Genomic DNA, 16044 nt, shown 5'->3' with positions numbered 1-16044 from the left:
AAAGAGGCAAATATTCTGCACTTAAGCTTAAAACTTGGAATAAGTTGCTTTTTCCATCTTCTAGTACAAAGTGAAATTCATGCATTTATTTGTCAACCATTTATTGAATGCTTACTATACAAATGCAAGGTCCTTCGAGATAACTACTGACACATGAGAGTACGTTATAAAATACATAAAATAGCAACCACCTGTTCAATGCCTAAACGTGCCAGGCTATGACAGGTGCCTTACATGCATTAACTCAAATCCTGACAAAAACCCTGAAAAGACAGATATTATCAATGTTTTCCAAACGAGGAAACTAAGGCTAAAGGAGGTTCAGTAACTTCCAGAAATTATAACAACAAAAAAAAGCAAGATCAAAATTCACATGCAGATCTGTTTGTTTCTGAAGTCGTTCCACAATAAAATATGTTCTTTCCTGATTCCCCACACCCTCCCAGCTAAGCAACTTTCCCTCCCGGCCCACCTTGAAGCAGTACACTGGGGCTAAGTTCATATTTACAAGACCAAACCTTATAGCCAAAATGTACATTAGAAAGAAACGAAAATAACTCTCCATTAAGAACTAATGGGCTACTTAGAGGAGAAAACTGAAAGCAATTTTTTAAAAAGGTGGAACGAAAAAGGCATTATTAAAATTCTGGAGGTTGTTTGCTTAAGAGGAAACATTTTCTGCTTCAATCAGTTTTGTTTTTTAAAACCTACCATCTAACAAAAGAGCTCCCTTGTTCCCGACAGTGTTATTCACAGTCGACATGAAATAATTTTCTTTAATTGTACCAATTACATTTTTCCATCACTAGGCTGTTGATATGTTAAAATGGGTGGCTGTTCACCAGAATGGTTATGTCAAAAGCAGTGACAACAAAATTACTCCAGACAAATACCTGCTTAGGAGAAGCTCAGGAACAAAGCAAGAAAAAGTTTAAGTTGCATAAGCAGAGTATTGTTAATTTACCTACGGGACTGCATGTAGGAGACTCCCTAAATAGTTCGTACACAGGACCCACAATCCTGCATTCAGACTCAGAATTAAAAGAGTGCAGTATCTTTAGACCTCCGACACTTAGGATGAAGGAAAAGACAATATAAGAATGCCAATAAATGAATAAATTATTGGATCCTATCCTCTGGAGAAACTATGAAATTAATTCAAATTATCTAAGACATAATTATTTACTGTTTATTTGAAGAAACGCAGTGCACAACTCATAATGCATCAAAGAAATGAACATTCTAACTTGGAACCCAAACCTCTCCTCCCCAAATTTAAACAACAGCAGCTTGTATTTTAAGTCTTTTAGATCAAGGGTTGGTAACCTCACGGACAAGGGGTACAAAGAGGGCCCTACTCAAAAAGACTGCTCACTCACACTCCACCTAAGGGTTCTTTCAGGTTAATGAGCTCTTCTTGAAAAAAAAAAAGAAAAAAATGACTAACTCTTGGTAGATGTCTGGTAGACACACATGCCTCAGTGAATTATGTCAATCAGCCAAGATTAGCTAAGATCCAGCCAATCCTGAGAAGGGGGGAGGGAGGAGAACAGGCAATTCTGAAGGACAGGGCACTCCGCAGGACAAAGGGGATCTGCATGGGCCACCAACGTGGAAAGCACTCATGAGACAGTAGGAAGGAGTATCAAGAAAACAGAGGGGAAACGAGTAATACACTTGGCCTTCTTGCCACTACCTTGTGCCATATCCACACACCATTTAAAGCAAGTATAACAATTTGTTTACCTGTCTATCCTACTGACAACGAGTTTCTCGAGGACAGGCATTACATCTTTCTATTTCTCATTCTTAGTGCCTAACCCAAGACACTGAGTGACTGACTATACCCCAAGGCTAACTGAACAGTCCTCTCTGAAAAAACCTATTCTTAGCAGATAAAATCAACAACTGCTGTGGGTTTCATGCCTGAGAATTGTTAGACAAGCACCTCCTTAATGGATGGCTCAGTCCCCACATGGTCCATGAGCTTGTAGGTGGCAGCCACAAATAACGCTGTTGTTTCCAGTCCTTCTTCAAACTGGAGATACACACCTCCCAGTTCATCCAGGCGAGCAACAAGGTCCTGTCACAACCAAACAGAAACATGTTGGAAGTCAAGTGATAACAGAAATGAGATACACAAGCTATTGTTACCCTAATGCAGACACAGTTTTGAGAAATCTCCCTCTGAATCTGGAGACCACTTGTCACTTAACACTTTCTCAAAAAAAGGGGTTAGGCAGAGAGTAAAGTCTATCATACAGGCATCTGAAGAGAACAGGATCTTCTGCAGCTCCTGTGAATGCTCCTGCCCCGACCCCTTGTGCTCAAGCCCAAGCCCAGCAGTCCAGGCTGCAATGTATCCAGGAAGCATCATGACACAGACGGATTTCATGGCCATCCATTTGGATACAACCTACAGAGCACAGCATTTCTCTTTCTTACTCAATGCTCCAAAGGACAAAGAGAGACATACTGCTCTCCTGGGTAACATGAGGCAGCTGGTGTGCCTGTGGGGCATCCAGTGATGACACTGTCAGGACTGCCTGTCATCACTGGCTCTGCAGTCCCTGAGAAGAGTCTGAGCAGCAGAGGGTCCTGGGCACAGGAAAGGACAGAGTAATAATAAAAAGCACAGTGACTACTTGATGGGTACCTATTATGTCCTAGGCACTTTAGAACCTTACTTGTTCCTACAACCACCATACAAGGAAATTGAGGCTCAGACATTAAATAATTTGCCTGAGATGACAAAGTAGTAAGTGGCAGAAAAAAACACTTGAATTTCAGGTTTGTTAGGCTGTAAAACTCTGTGGACTATGAGACTATACCTACAAAAGGCTGAAAAAGTAGTTTGTTGCCTAATTGATGGTGTAACTATACCAGCCTAACAAATTTTCCCTAGGACATATTGCTCTGATACAAAGAACCTAAGTGCGCCAAGGATATGAAAAGAAATGTAACTGGCCCTAACAAATTATGCACGTCTATCTGCAAGACTCTTCCAAAGGGTTTCAAAGACAGGAGCTGGGAAATTCATGTGGCAAAATAAATTCACACCTCAATCTCCTCCACAACAGTCCTCAGGTCAGCCTGCTGAGACAGATGGGATGCCGTCTGCAGAGCCTGGATGGTTCTGGAAGGTGAAGAGTAGAGCCCCAGTGAATGGCAAGTCTCCTTTCATCCACTCACCCCTTCCTGCATCAGTACACCTTCACAAGTCTTCCACTCTCACTCTTTAGAAGTATAAGACAGTCTCAGTCTTTAAGGAGCTTATTTAACATCCAGCTTGGAAAGACGTTACAAAGACCATGATGTTATAAAGATCACGACAGCTAGAGAGAAGGCAACCCAGGCAACGGGACCTACAATAAGCACTGTGGGCACAGGGAAGAGAGGGAGCACAGGTTCACCCCCCTCTGAAAACCTGTTTTGCTCCTAACGGTGTCACATGGAGAACACCGAGACTAAGACTTAACCGGGTTTCTAAGAGCTGTGCTCTTAGGGAGAAGAGGATTCAGTTCAGTCAAGGTGTATCTGGCGCCACCCATGCTGTACGAGGCGCTGTGCTAGGCAGAAGCGGGCTGCCTGTTAATTGACTTTTCTTACTCCTAGGCCACAGAAATATTGCGGAATCTACATTTGTAGATTACTGGGCAGCATTTGGAGCAAGTTTTCTGAAACCAGATTAATGCAGTATGAACAGGAAGCATTCGGTAAACACGTGCTGAATGGCTGATGCTTGTGCCACCATCACCCTGCTGCGAGATCTGAAAGCCATTCATCCTTCAGGCATAAAATAAGATGAAACAAAAGATTTGGTTCCAAAACTAAAGTCTATTCTGTTTTCCTTTTCCTACCATTTATTTCTGATTATAAAAGTACATATTTGTCAAAAATTCAATACATTATTAAAGAAGTTAAAATTCCTGTAACACTTATCCCTAAAAGACAACTGTTCTCCAATTTATTTTTAACTTAATAATATATCATATACATCTTTCCACACGAGTACATAAAAATGCATTTCATTCTTATTAATGACATTGCATTGCACTGCTTAGATGTACCATAATTTACTCAATTTCCAAATGATACACATTTGTTTTACTGTTTCACGCAGTACTGTAATTGATGACCCTTACTCATATATATACCCATATATTTTTAATTTATTGAAGTGAAATTCACATAACAAAACTAACCATTTTAAAGTGAACAATTAAGTGGCATTTAGTATATTTCTCAATATTGTGCAATCATCACCTCTATCTAGTTCCAAAACATTTTCACCAGTTCAAAATAAAACCCTGTATCCATTAAGCAGTTTCTTCCCATTTCCCCCTCCCACCAGCCCCTGGCAACCACCAATCTGCGTTCTTTGCCTATGAATTTACTTACTCTGGATATTTCACATAAATGGGTTCATACAATATGTAACCTTTTGTGTCCGTCTTCTTTCACTTAGCATAATGTTTTTAAGGCTCAACTATATTTTAGAATGTATTCAGGACATCATTCTTTCTTATGTCTTATTCATATATTTTTACCCATTTATGAGTATGTTTCTGTGAGATAAACTTTTTTAAGGTAGAATGTGCTAGGTATGTGCACATGAGATTTTTTCCAGATAACGTGGAAAATATAAATGGTTCTTTTCTGGGTGGAATGGAGAAAGCTGAGGCCCCCTGGTGGTAAAACAGACTTTTGCTCAACCCGAGGAGGGTTCCCTAATTCCCCAGAGATGACTGGGCCCTTGTGCAAGACCACCATTCATCCATCCAGTGTGTCGGGGAATGTGGAGCAAGAACTTGTCTGCTTTCACCAAGATCATAACAATTTAGATTCCCTCCATGGAAAACTAATTCCATTAAGATGACAAATTGGAAAACAGAGGAGTCACGACTCATGGAGAAGCCCCAGAGTATTTGATGACTCCTACGGGATGCCTGTTGTTGTAATGCACTTGAGAAAATGAAACCTGAATTTCCAAACAAGATAAAAATCCCGCATCTGCCCATGATAAATGCTGAGCCCAAAGAAGGCTGCTAAGACAGTCTAGAAAGAACTTACAATTAAGATAGCATTTTTCTCTTCTTTGGAACAAGTGAGAGTCATGCTGGTAACAACTTCACAAGTTTTTAGAATGAAATTAATTCACTTAGCTTTTGAAAAGTTTTGTCACTGGCTTTAATTATCTATTCCCCAGTTAGCAATTTCGTTCCCTCTGGAGTACTATATTCAAACACTAAGAAAGCAGATCCTATTTTGCTAATATACAGCAGACTATTCAAAGAAACTGGGTTATGAGAGACCACAATGGCATCTTCTCAAATGGTTCATTCAAACCTACAAATATTTTTTTCCATTCTAGACAAGTTTACGGACCTTTACTTCCTTAATGTAGTCAAGTTAAATGAAGAAGGCCCAATTAGAAGAGTCCTCATCTATAACCAGACTTCCTTAAATGAGGCAAATTTTCAGTAACATTATATAAGGCATCCTGCCAGTTTGATCTTCACAATAACCCTATGAGACAGATACCATTCCCCCTGTTCTACATATGAAAAAGCCGAGGTTTAGGGGGGTTACACAGCCTGCTCATGGTTACAGAGCAATTAAGTAGAAGAGCCTGGATTTGAACACTGGTCTATCCGATCCCAAGCGTGTGCTCTTTCTACCTGTAAGCTTTTTAAAAGAGAACAGAAACACAAAAGTATAGTTTCAGCCTTTATTAACTCTTTGTGGGGTACCTACCATGTGCCAGGCTCTATGACACCACAAATAAAGACACTTACAACCTAATATAGAAAGAACTACAATACGAACAAGGAAGCAACCAGCTCTCGGAGAAAGGGACCTCAGAAGGAAGTCCTCTAGAGGAGAAGGAGCTCCATTTGTCACATGCCCACTAAGAACCAGGCCTTATGCTAGGCTTTTCACATGTGTCACCTCATTTAATCCTGACATTTGTTCTATGAGGTAAGGATGATTGGTCTCATTTTACAGATGAGGCTCAGAGAGGTTAGGAAGTTGCCCAAAGTTACACAGCAAGGAAGGAACAGAGTTGGTGTTCAAACCCAAGTCTAACTGACTCTAAAATGGACGTACTTTCCTTGTACTTCTTCCTTTCTGGAGTTTTGAGGAGGGAGCTTTTCTTTTTTTGCTCAGAAGGAAATGGGAAGATTTTTCTGTAAAAGGTAGCATCAGAGTGAGGCACTGGCAGTGACATCATGACATGAGATGGTGGAGACTGGGGAGGCATCCCACAAGGGATTATGAAAAAAGATCAAAATAATGTGACCTGATACCAGAGGATCACAGGGCCAAGCCTTGGGCAAAGTCTGTACAAAACATGAGCCCTGGGAAAGCATCAGCCCCAAAATCACTGGTTCCTGACCCTGGGAATATGAGTAGCATGTGAGAGTGACAGAGGGAACGCCAACTGACTGTGAAGCCTGCCCTCAACAAAGCTTCAAGTTCAGAAACATTTTGGTTCTTAGCAAAAAAAAAAAAAAACAAAAAACACCTGGGGGGGCCAGCCCCATGGCCTAGTGGTTAAGTTTGGCATACTCTGCTTTAGTGGCCCAGGTTCGGATCCTGGGCACAGACCTACACCACTTGTTGGCAGACATGCTGTGGCAGAGACTCACATACAAAATAGAGGAAGATTGGCAGAGATGTTAGCTCAGGGTGAATCTTCCTCAGCAAAAGGAGAAGGATTGGCACTGGATGTTGACTCAGGGTGAATCTTCCTCAGCAAAAAAACACAAAACAAAGCAAAACAAAACCTGGGAAATGACTGAACTGTTCTGCAACAGGGAATTGGTGGCACCAACCTCTTGCTAGAGAATTAACAGGAATCCAGGTGCTCTACTCTTTCAGGGTTGCAATTAAATGGATGACACATAGAAAACAAAAAAACACATACACTGTTCTAAATGAGAAGTTTCAGTGATAAAGAATAAAAACTACATATCCTATCACTGTGAAGTTTAGTAAACATCCTTAAGTCAGTTATGACATTTAAATTTATCATCAACAGGAAAGTTGCTAGAGTTCCTTTCCTACAAGGTGCTTCTCAGCTAAGCCTTTTGCAGAGTAGCAGAGTCTGATTCCAGAATACTCCCCGCTCTGAGCACCCTCTCCTCTCACAGCTTCAGGGGATCCCTCGAGCTCTCCTGCAGTGGGGCCTCCACGGCCACATCCCACCGTGCCTTGGCTTGGCCTCCACCAGAGACCACACGGCTCCCTGGCCTCACTCCCCCTTGGTTATCTCCTACCCTCGCTTCAGCCTCTAACCTCAAAGGGCAATTTGTGTCTATGTTTATGTTCTGACTCAGTATTTGCCTTCTGCCTGAGCAGCTTGGGGAAGACTGTGTCCAGGTGAGCTCCATGAGGACAGGGACCTTACCTCCCTTAGGTCAATATTACGTCTGCAGTGCCTACAGAGCACCTAGCAAACACTAGGTGTTCGGAAAACATTTGCTGAACCAAGAATGAACCCTCTCAGGATAATACCCGACACAAATGAAGCCTGAGAGGTGCTCAAGATGACGACTTACGCCAGCACAGTCTCTTCCTTGCTGAGGCGAGTGGTAAGGGCACCAAGTGCCTCCTGGGACGCCAAGGGAAGGCCAAAGCCACTCAGGGCTGCAACTGCGTGGTAGATCTGGGTAACAGATGAGTCTTCACTGACAGCTGCCAAAAGCAGATCTTTGGTCTCATTTGAAATAGAGATCTAAGAAAGGATTGGCAGACACAGAGTTTTAGAACAGGGGCTGACAATGTGTAGCAGGCACATCAAAGATGGCACGCAGGGCAACAGCCAAAGCAAACCCCCCCACCTAGCACACAACCATTCCCCCTCGACTCCTCAGACGCCAGAATTAATTGTTTGTAAAATTTTAGCACTTTAGGAAAGAGTCTGGCAAGTCACTTGTCCACTTACATGGTTCTCCTACGTTCAATAAAGTGGATTTCCAGAAAAATGGTGCAAGGACATTCCTATTTTACTGTAAACGTTTTTAAATGTTAAAGGGAAATGAAAAGAAGAACCAAGGCTTCCCAGAAGAGAGGCAACTATAGGAAAAAGTTATTTAAAATCTATGAAAAGTGAAAACTCAGGGGAAAAATTAACTTCCTTAAGAAAAAAAAAAAATCACAAGAATGGAATTTCCACCCACACTAATGGATTCTCAATGATAAAAAATAATCTGACATGACCTTCCCTCTTGAAAAATACACCTTACAGTTTAAAGTAAATATAAAAGCAGGAAGCTGGACTCACCTCACACCCTGAGAGGGCCTGGCTGGACTGGGCGGCATAGAAAAGGGAATCCACGTTGCTGGGATCGAGGTTTGCTTTAACAAAGGCACATGCTTTCTAAACAGGGGGAAAAGTCAATGATAAGTGGTGATACACACAGTGACTGAGAAAAGCATACGTGTTTTTTAGATGACAAAAGTCTAAGCACTCTATGATGACTTAAAGTATGAGCTACACAAGACTTTACTTTTTATGCATTTTCCATAGGACACTGTATTCCCCAAAATTGCTGACTTCACAGAAGGAGCAACAAACCTGAAGGCACTCCAGTTCTTCTGAACCTTAGAAAGGACGGAAAGAAACCACTGTCATTCATCCCCTGCTCTGGCCATGACCCATGCTGGGTGTTCGTGATGTTCTTCCTTTTAATGAACATAAGGACCCTGTGGTAGCTGCTGTCAACCCCATTTAACAGAAAAAGAAACTGAAGCTTGGAGTTTACAAGTAACCTGATGAAGGTGACAAAGCTAGTAAGTGGAAGAGAGTCTTCTCTGATTCTAATTGTACTGGGGTCTCCACTTAGATGTCTCCAAAGCTAAGTCAAGTTCAACACATCTAAAACAAGCTTGAAACCTTCTATTTCTTTACCTGGACTTTCCAGCTCACGCCCGGCATCACCATGCACCCACTACCTACAGCTGATACCGGGGAATCATTTTCGACTTTTCCCTTACCCTCCAAGCGGATCGCGCCTCTCCCCTTTGTTTCTCAAACTCAATCCCTGCCCTCTGGCTGCTCTCATTGCTTCATTTCAGGTCCTCGCCATTTCTCACCTAGATTGTCACAATCATCTCCTAACTGGTCTCAAGCCATGCAGTCCACTCCGTATACTGCTTCAAGAGTGATCTTCTCACTCTGCGAATAAAACCCTTGGGTGGCTCCCTATTATTCTCAGAATAAGACCCACAGTTTCTGATACAGCATAAAATGCCCACTTGAATCACCCTCTCTCTCTGTGCCAGCTTCATCACCACACTCCCACCCCCAACTCCAAAATCCTACCCTCCAGCCCACTGCAACTCCCCAGACACTATGCTCCCGCCATTTATGGTTTTGACCTTGCAACTCCCCCTGCTGGGAGGATCTTTCCCTTGTCCTGCTTGTCTGCCAAACCAGGTCCTCTCATCATCTCTGCTCAGATGTCACCTCCTCCAGAAAGCCTTCACTGACGTTCATTCCAAGATAAGCCAGGTGCCCTCTCTCCTGAGTGCTCCCCCAAAGCACTTACCACACTGCAACTACCTCCCTGGTGACTATTTGCCTGAGAGCAGAGACTGATGGGCGCCCATCCCAGCGCCTGCACAGAGTAGGCCCATAATAAAACCCAAGCTATTTCTACTACAACAAATCCAAGGAATATTATTTAATAGTTATATCACTAAATATTTTGGTTGATGTAACACAAAATTCAAAATTGAATGGTAATAAAAACAGTTAAACTGGGTGCTTCTGGGGAGTAGAACAGGGAGTAGGACAAGGTGGACCATGAGATGGATTTTTGCTTTTCACTATTCTGTGTCATCTGATATTTTACTGTGTGCATGTGCTATTTCAACCAAAAAACTTTTTTTAATTTTATGAATAAAATTTAAATAAGAGTCTCAAAACAAATGAACTTCAACCAGAAGTTTGAAAGAAACCACAGAGAGAAAGGAAAGAAACAAAATACTTCACCTGCACTTATGACAAAGTGGCTACAAATTCGGGGGTTCCTGCTATGACTTTAGGTTTGATAACTTACTGGAACAACTCAAATAACTTAGTGAGTGCTATGCTTAAGTTCACAGTTTAAATATAAATGATACAAATCAGAGTCACCCGAAGAAGAAACCCAGAGTGACGTCTGGGAGTTTCCAAAGGTGATGCTTTCATGTCCTCAGGAAGGCCCTTCAATGTGTATCACCTGTGGGGAATCTCAACCAAGCCCCAGTGTCCAGAGTGTTTACTGGGGGGTCTTTACGTAGGCATGATTGATTGAATCGATTACATAACTGAATTCAACCTCCAGTCTTATTCTCCTCCCATGAAGTTGGGCGGACATCAAGTGTCTCACAAATTAGGGATCTGAAGACTGAAAACAATCTTTCAAGGAGTCCTTTCAGTAGAATGTAAGGTTAAGACAGGTGCTTTGTCGCCATCTGGTGCTTTAACAATGGAATAACAGCACACAAGGCCAAACAATGATTATGGTCATTGCTACCACTTTTTGAGCACTTAAAACGTGTCAAGCTCTGTTCTAAGAGCTTTATGTGACTTTCTCATTTAATAAGGGGACCTAATGTACAGAACCATGCCTTAGGTCCTCTTACTATCTTAAGTGTACAGACAAGAAAACTGAGGCATTAGAGAGGAAAAGTAATTGGTCCAAGGTCACTCAGCTCTTAATGGAGAAGCCGGAATTCAAACCCAGGCAGCCTGCTCCAGAGTCTGAGCTATACAACCTCTGTCCCTCAAGGGACCACTACAAATGATCTGTTCCAGAGTAAAACCAGCATCATGCCTACTCGAATTCTTCGTGCAGACAAAGCAAGGTAAACGGTACCAGTGGTCAGTGGCTTCCAAGCTCACGATGCTGACAGCATGGTTTTAAGAGCAGCAGAAGTGGGGAAGACCTCATGAAACATGTTCTGGACTCTCAGGAAGCCCACCCAGTGCTGAGGCTCCAGCTGGCCACTTTCAGGGGATTTGTAAATCTGATTCCAGCTGCCCTCCCCTGTTCCAGGCTCATCTTCCCAAGTGACAGCTGAAAATCACCCCCTCCAAGTCCACTCCCTATCCGCTCCCTTCCAATCTCCTGTGTGCCCTGTGTGAATCCTCCAGTTATCTGAACATCCTGCTGAGTGGAGAACATCAGTGCTTTCCTCTACCCACTCTTCCCTACAACTCCCTGAACCAAGAAAAGACAGCCAATCTCTCCCTTGGCTGCCCTTTCTCCTCCTGTATTTCCTCCCTTAACTGCCCCCAGCTACTCCTATCTCGTCTCAGACTACACTCTGTAACCTTGCCAGACTTTGTCACCATAACAAGCTATCGAGGCACACCTGGTGAGAGCCCCATCCCAGGTCCTTTGTACCAGGCCCACTTTATTCTTGCGCGTGTCTCACCACACCTCCCCACACCTCTGCTCCAGCTGCCCCAGACAACCCACTCACTGCTCCCCAAATAAACAAGCATGTTTAAGCCTCCAGGCTTCATACAGGTTTTTTTCTCCATCTGGAAGCCCATTCATCCATCAGTTCAACTTCTTCCTCTCAACTGGTAACTCCCAATGTATTAACGAAACTCAAGACTTACTTTAAAATAAAACTTCCCTCGATCCTTTTCTCTCCCCTCTAGCTGCTACCTTCTCTCTCTTCCCACCAGGGACCTCCAAACTGTTAAACCCGAAGGACATTTCCCAGTGCTCATTCCCTCAGCAACGGACAGAACTGATCCCCTCCTCGTGCTGAAACATTCGCGTCCCTTCATTTCCAGGGCTCCCCGGCACTGCCCTGGATCTCGTCCCACCTCTAGGCTGCTCCTCAGTTTCACCCTCTTCTGCCTGACCAGCCAACCCTGGAGTTTTTCAACTCCCAGGCCCACTTCTCTCCCGTGCTCTCTCTCTCCCTAGGCTGTCTCGTTCATGCTCATGGCTTCATCCAGAATCTCTATGCAGGTAACTCTCAGATTTGTACCCCGAGCCAACGTTTCTCAGTGGACACCTACATGACTCAAAGACATTTTAAGCTCAACATGTTTAACACCAAATTCACGATCTTTCCCACGCAAACCTGACTCTGTTCCTGTGTTGCTATCTTATGAAAGAGCCCAAGCATCCATCCGTGCAGCAAAAGTTGGAAGTCTGGGTGTTATCCTTCATACCCTTTCTCATTCAGTCTTGGCCTGTGTCTCCCTGCTGATGCTTGTCCTCCACCAAGCAGGACAGAAATCTTTCCAAAATGAAAGCTGGATCCTGATCCTTGCTGCTTAAAATCAACTGCTCTTTCGAGAAAGAGTGAAATCATTCCCGGGGCTGCCAAGGCACAGAGGCTTGGCCCCCTCTTCCTCTGTCTCTCACCCTCTGTTTGACAGACGGCCTCCTTTCAGTCTCTCAAATGTAATCAGCTCCCTACCAGCACAGCCCTTTGCACATGCTATTCCCTCTGCCTGAAGTCCCTTCCTTCCCCATCTCCTCGTTACTTTCCCTTTAGAATTCGGATCACTCATACCTTCCCTCACTTAATAAACAGCTACTGAGTGCCTACCACACATCCCCTGCTATTTTAGGCGCTGGAGGTACACAACACATAGAATGAACAAAGTTCCTGCCCTCAAGAAGCTGTAATTTAGGGGGACACAGAGTTAGATTTAAGTTCAGAAATTTCCGTGGGGGGCCGGCCCGGTGGTGCAGTGGTTAAGTGCACATGCTCCACTTCGGTGGCCCAGGGTTCACCAGTTCGGATCCGGGGTGTGGAGATGGCACCGCTTGGCAAGCCATGCTGTGGTAGGCGTCCCACATATAAAGTAGAGGAAGATGGGCATGCATGTTAGCTCAGGGCCAGTCTTTCCCAGCAAAAAGACGAGGACTGGCAGTAGTTAGCTCAGGACTAATCTTCCTCAAAAAAGAAAAAAGAAAAGACATTTCCTTGGGAAAGCCTTCCCTGACCAGGTCAAAGGGCCCTATTTTACACCTGCTGAAGTCCCCTATTTATAACACCACGTATCTCACCTTCATAAAACTTACCATTGTGACAAATATTCACGTATATTTTTGCTTACATGTTAATGCCTATCTCCACTATCAGAGAATACATTCTAACAGGGCAGAGGCTCTCTTTTTTGTTCAACGCTAAATCCCCAGTGCTAGCACCATCCCTAGTACATGGCAGAAACTCACTAAATATCTGCTGAGTGAGGTAAGGATTCATGCAGCAGCCAGCACAGACGGCGACTCCCCCTATACAAGTCTGGGGCTTATATAAGTTTTCTCGGCAGACGGTGAGTGAGCTGCTCCCTCTGCTGGACTCCCATGGTACTTTAAAGCCACATACTACATGTGTCTGTACTCAGCATGGGATCTCACTAGCATGGTACCTGTCTCTCGGACAGGTGACGGGCTGTGCTGTCTTCTCCGCTCTTAGCACAATGCCTGACACGTAGAGATGTTCCATAAATGATTACCGCCTGAAGGAGTATCTGATTCTCTGCCATCTCCAGCAACTAGCTGAGTTCCTGGCACTCAGTACTCGTTGAACGCAAACAGATATACTTACCTTTATACGCATTCACTATGGGCCAGAAATATACTTATTATCTCATTTAATGCTCCCAACAACCCAGGAAGGTAGATCTTATTATCCCCAGTTTACAGATAGGGAAAGTGCTCGATTGACTGACAACCATGAACACTGTCTAATGTTTCCTGACTTCCGTCATTTGAATACTACCACGACAATTTCTGCCAGAATATGGATCCCATTTACTTAATATTTTCATGAAAATGAATACAAAACAACCCCCATTGTTCTTAAGTCTTTTATAAAGCTAGGCAATAATATCTATAAAATCATCATTCTCGTGCTTTTTAAACATACACATACAGTACCTGACTATCAAAATGAAAGATGTTCACTCTTCATAACACCTAAAACCAACTCCCCACTGTGTTGGTCCCAGAGCTGCTTTCTACTCTCATATTCTCATTAAACCCCATTTCTCCCAGTTTTGCTGCTAAAATCCCGTCACAAAATAACCAAAATCCCCCCCAACGGTCAATCTGTGAGAGCAACCAGCTGAGAGCACCCAGCAGGGCTGGGGGAGCTTTCCTCAGCTGACAGCAACGACAGGCGAGCAGGGCCCACAGCACCACACGGAAGCAGCAGTCAGAGACCTTCTCTCGAGGGCTGATCTAGAGCGCACACCTAACAAGGAAACTCAACTGCTCTGCACCATCCCCACACCTCCCTTCCTTCCATCACTTATAAAGCACATGCCGCATAACCACCACAGCACATTTCATAAGCAATTACGAGAATGAAGTATGTGATTAACCCATTTATCTTCTGATTAGGAGGCACATTTAGAGAGCTTCCATTCTTATTAAGCTAAACTTTACAGTTCCTTCATTCAACAAATATTTGTTGAATACTTTCTGTTCGTTAGGCATTAAGAAATGGGAATGACAGTTTGAGAAAAAAATAAAATGTCAACCAGTGTACATTAACCACTACTTTATATAACAGTACTACTACTAAGAGCTAACAGTTTACATACTCACCACACGCCATCACCATGCTAACTACCCTATGTACATCACCCATGAGCTGAGTACTATGATTATCTCCACCTCACAGATGAGAAAACAAAGATGCTGAAAGGTTCAAGAAGCTGCACAGGACACTCAGGTGTGAAGTCAAGATCTGGAAGCCAAGTAGTGTGACTTCAATGTTTGCATTAGAAACATAAAGCCACAGGGGCCGGCCCACTGGCACAGCAGTTAAGTTTGCATGTTCCGCTTCTCGGCAGCCTGGCCCGGGGTTCGCCAGTTCAGATCCCGGGTGAGGACATGGCACCACTTGGCAAAAGCCATGCTGTGGTAGGCGTCCCATGTATAAAGTAGAGGAAGATGGGCATGGATGTTAGCTCAGGGCTAGTCTTCCTCAGCGAAAAGAGGAGGATTGGCAGCAGATGTTAGCTCAGGGCTAATCTTCCTCAAAAAAAAAAAAAACAAAGAAACATAAAGCCACAGCTGCCTAGTCATGCAATTACTCCAAATCACACTGCACATTGGATGGTTTCAGCCTATGTCTTCAACCCTGACCAATGTCCCCTCAAACTCAGGACATCAGCAGAGAACAGCTTTAGGAGTATGTGTTCAACCTATACCCACATGGAACTCCACACGGTGAGACAGATAAAAGGGTAACACTTCGGTTACAGCGAGAGTGCCTCCCACTCCACAATCCACCCCCTAGACTGAATCCTGCGGTTCCACACAAGGTTGGAAATGATCAGAAGACACCTCTCATCCTGCACTCAAATCTGCCAAAATTTAACGCTAACGTAATATTCCAATTTTATCTCCTACACTTTACAACACAAAACCTCCACTAGTCAAGATTGCTCCACTCTACGTCTCCAATTTGTTCTCTCTCCCCGCCAGGCCCTCTACGGACACCACGGGCCTTCTGGACACTACAGCACCTGCACCAGGAATCATCTGAGCTTGCCTGAATAAGTTATAAATAGAAGCAAAACTTTTTAAATATTAATAATAATAAGAGCTACCATTCGAATGACCTTTTGCGGCCAGTCACTTACCAAGCATAATATGATTTCACTTTATCTTTACAAAGATCCACTGAGGAAGGCATCATAACTCCCATTTTACAGAGGTGAAGCCAGAACTTGGGCTAACTGACTGTGATGCCTATATTCTTTATTTTGAGCAAAACTAATTTTATTAGGAGGTGCATTCACCCAGAGGGCTACAACGTTGTGATCATGAGGAAAGTCTTTCCTTAATACAGTCACACACAGGAAAGAAACACTGAGCAGGAACAAGAGAAAGCTGTCAGGAAGAAATCTAAGTAAGCGTGGGTCTCATATAGCAGGGATTAGCAAACTTTCTGTTAAGGCGCAAAGAGTAAATATTTTAGGTTTTTTGGGCCAGACAGTCTCTTTAGTAACCACTCAATTCTACTGTTAAAGTGCAAAAGCAGACACAGACAACATTA

The 16044-nt window shown here is 43.5% G+C and overlaps 1 protein-coding gene across 2 annotated transcripts in view; it reads right to left on the bottom strand.

Moving 5' to 3' along the window:
- Positions 1-16044, bottom strand: part of RPN2 (ribophorin II) — a 55288-nt gene that overhangs the window by 31103 nt on the left and 8141 nt on the right. For both annotated transcript variants that reach the window (XM_070485899.1, XM_070485900.1), the window contains exons 3-6: positions 8291-8386; positions 7566-7741; positions 3061-3136; positions 1949-2083 (exon numbers count right to left, since the gene is read on the bottom strand). In XM_070485899.1, the coding sequence (XP_070342000.1) occupies positions 1949-2083; positions 3061-3136; positions 7566-7741; positions 8291-8386 (483 nt within the window). The remainder of the gene's footprint in view (positions 1-1948; positions 2084-3060; positions 3137-7565; positions 7742-8290; positions 8387-16044) is intronic.

This window comes from Equus asinus, chromosome 15, assembly GCF_041296235.1.
Source record: "Equus asinus isolate D_3611 breed Donkey chromosome 15, EquAss-T2T_v2, whole genome shotgun sequence".
NCBI lineage: Eukaryota > Metazoa > Chordata > Mammalia > Perissodactyla > Equidae > Equus > Equus asinus.
This window is presented reverse-complemented; position numbering and strand designations above follow the sequence as displayed.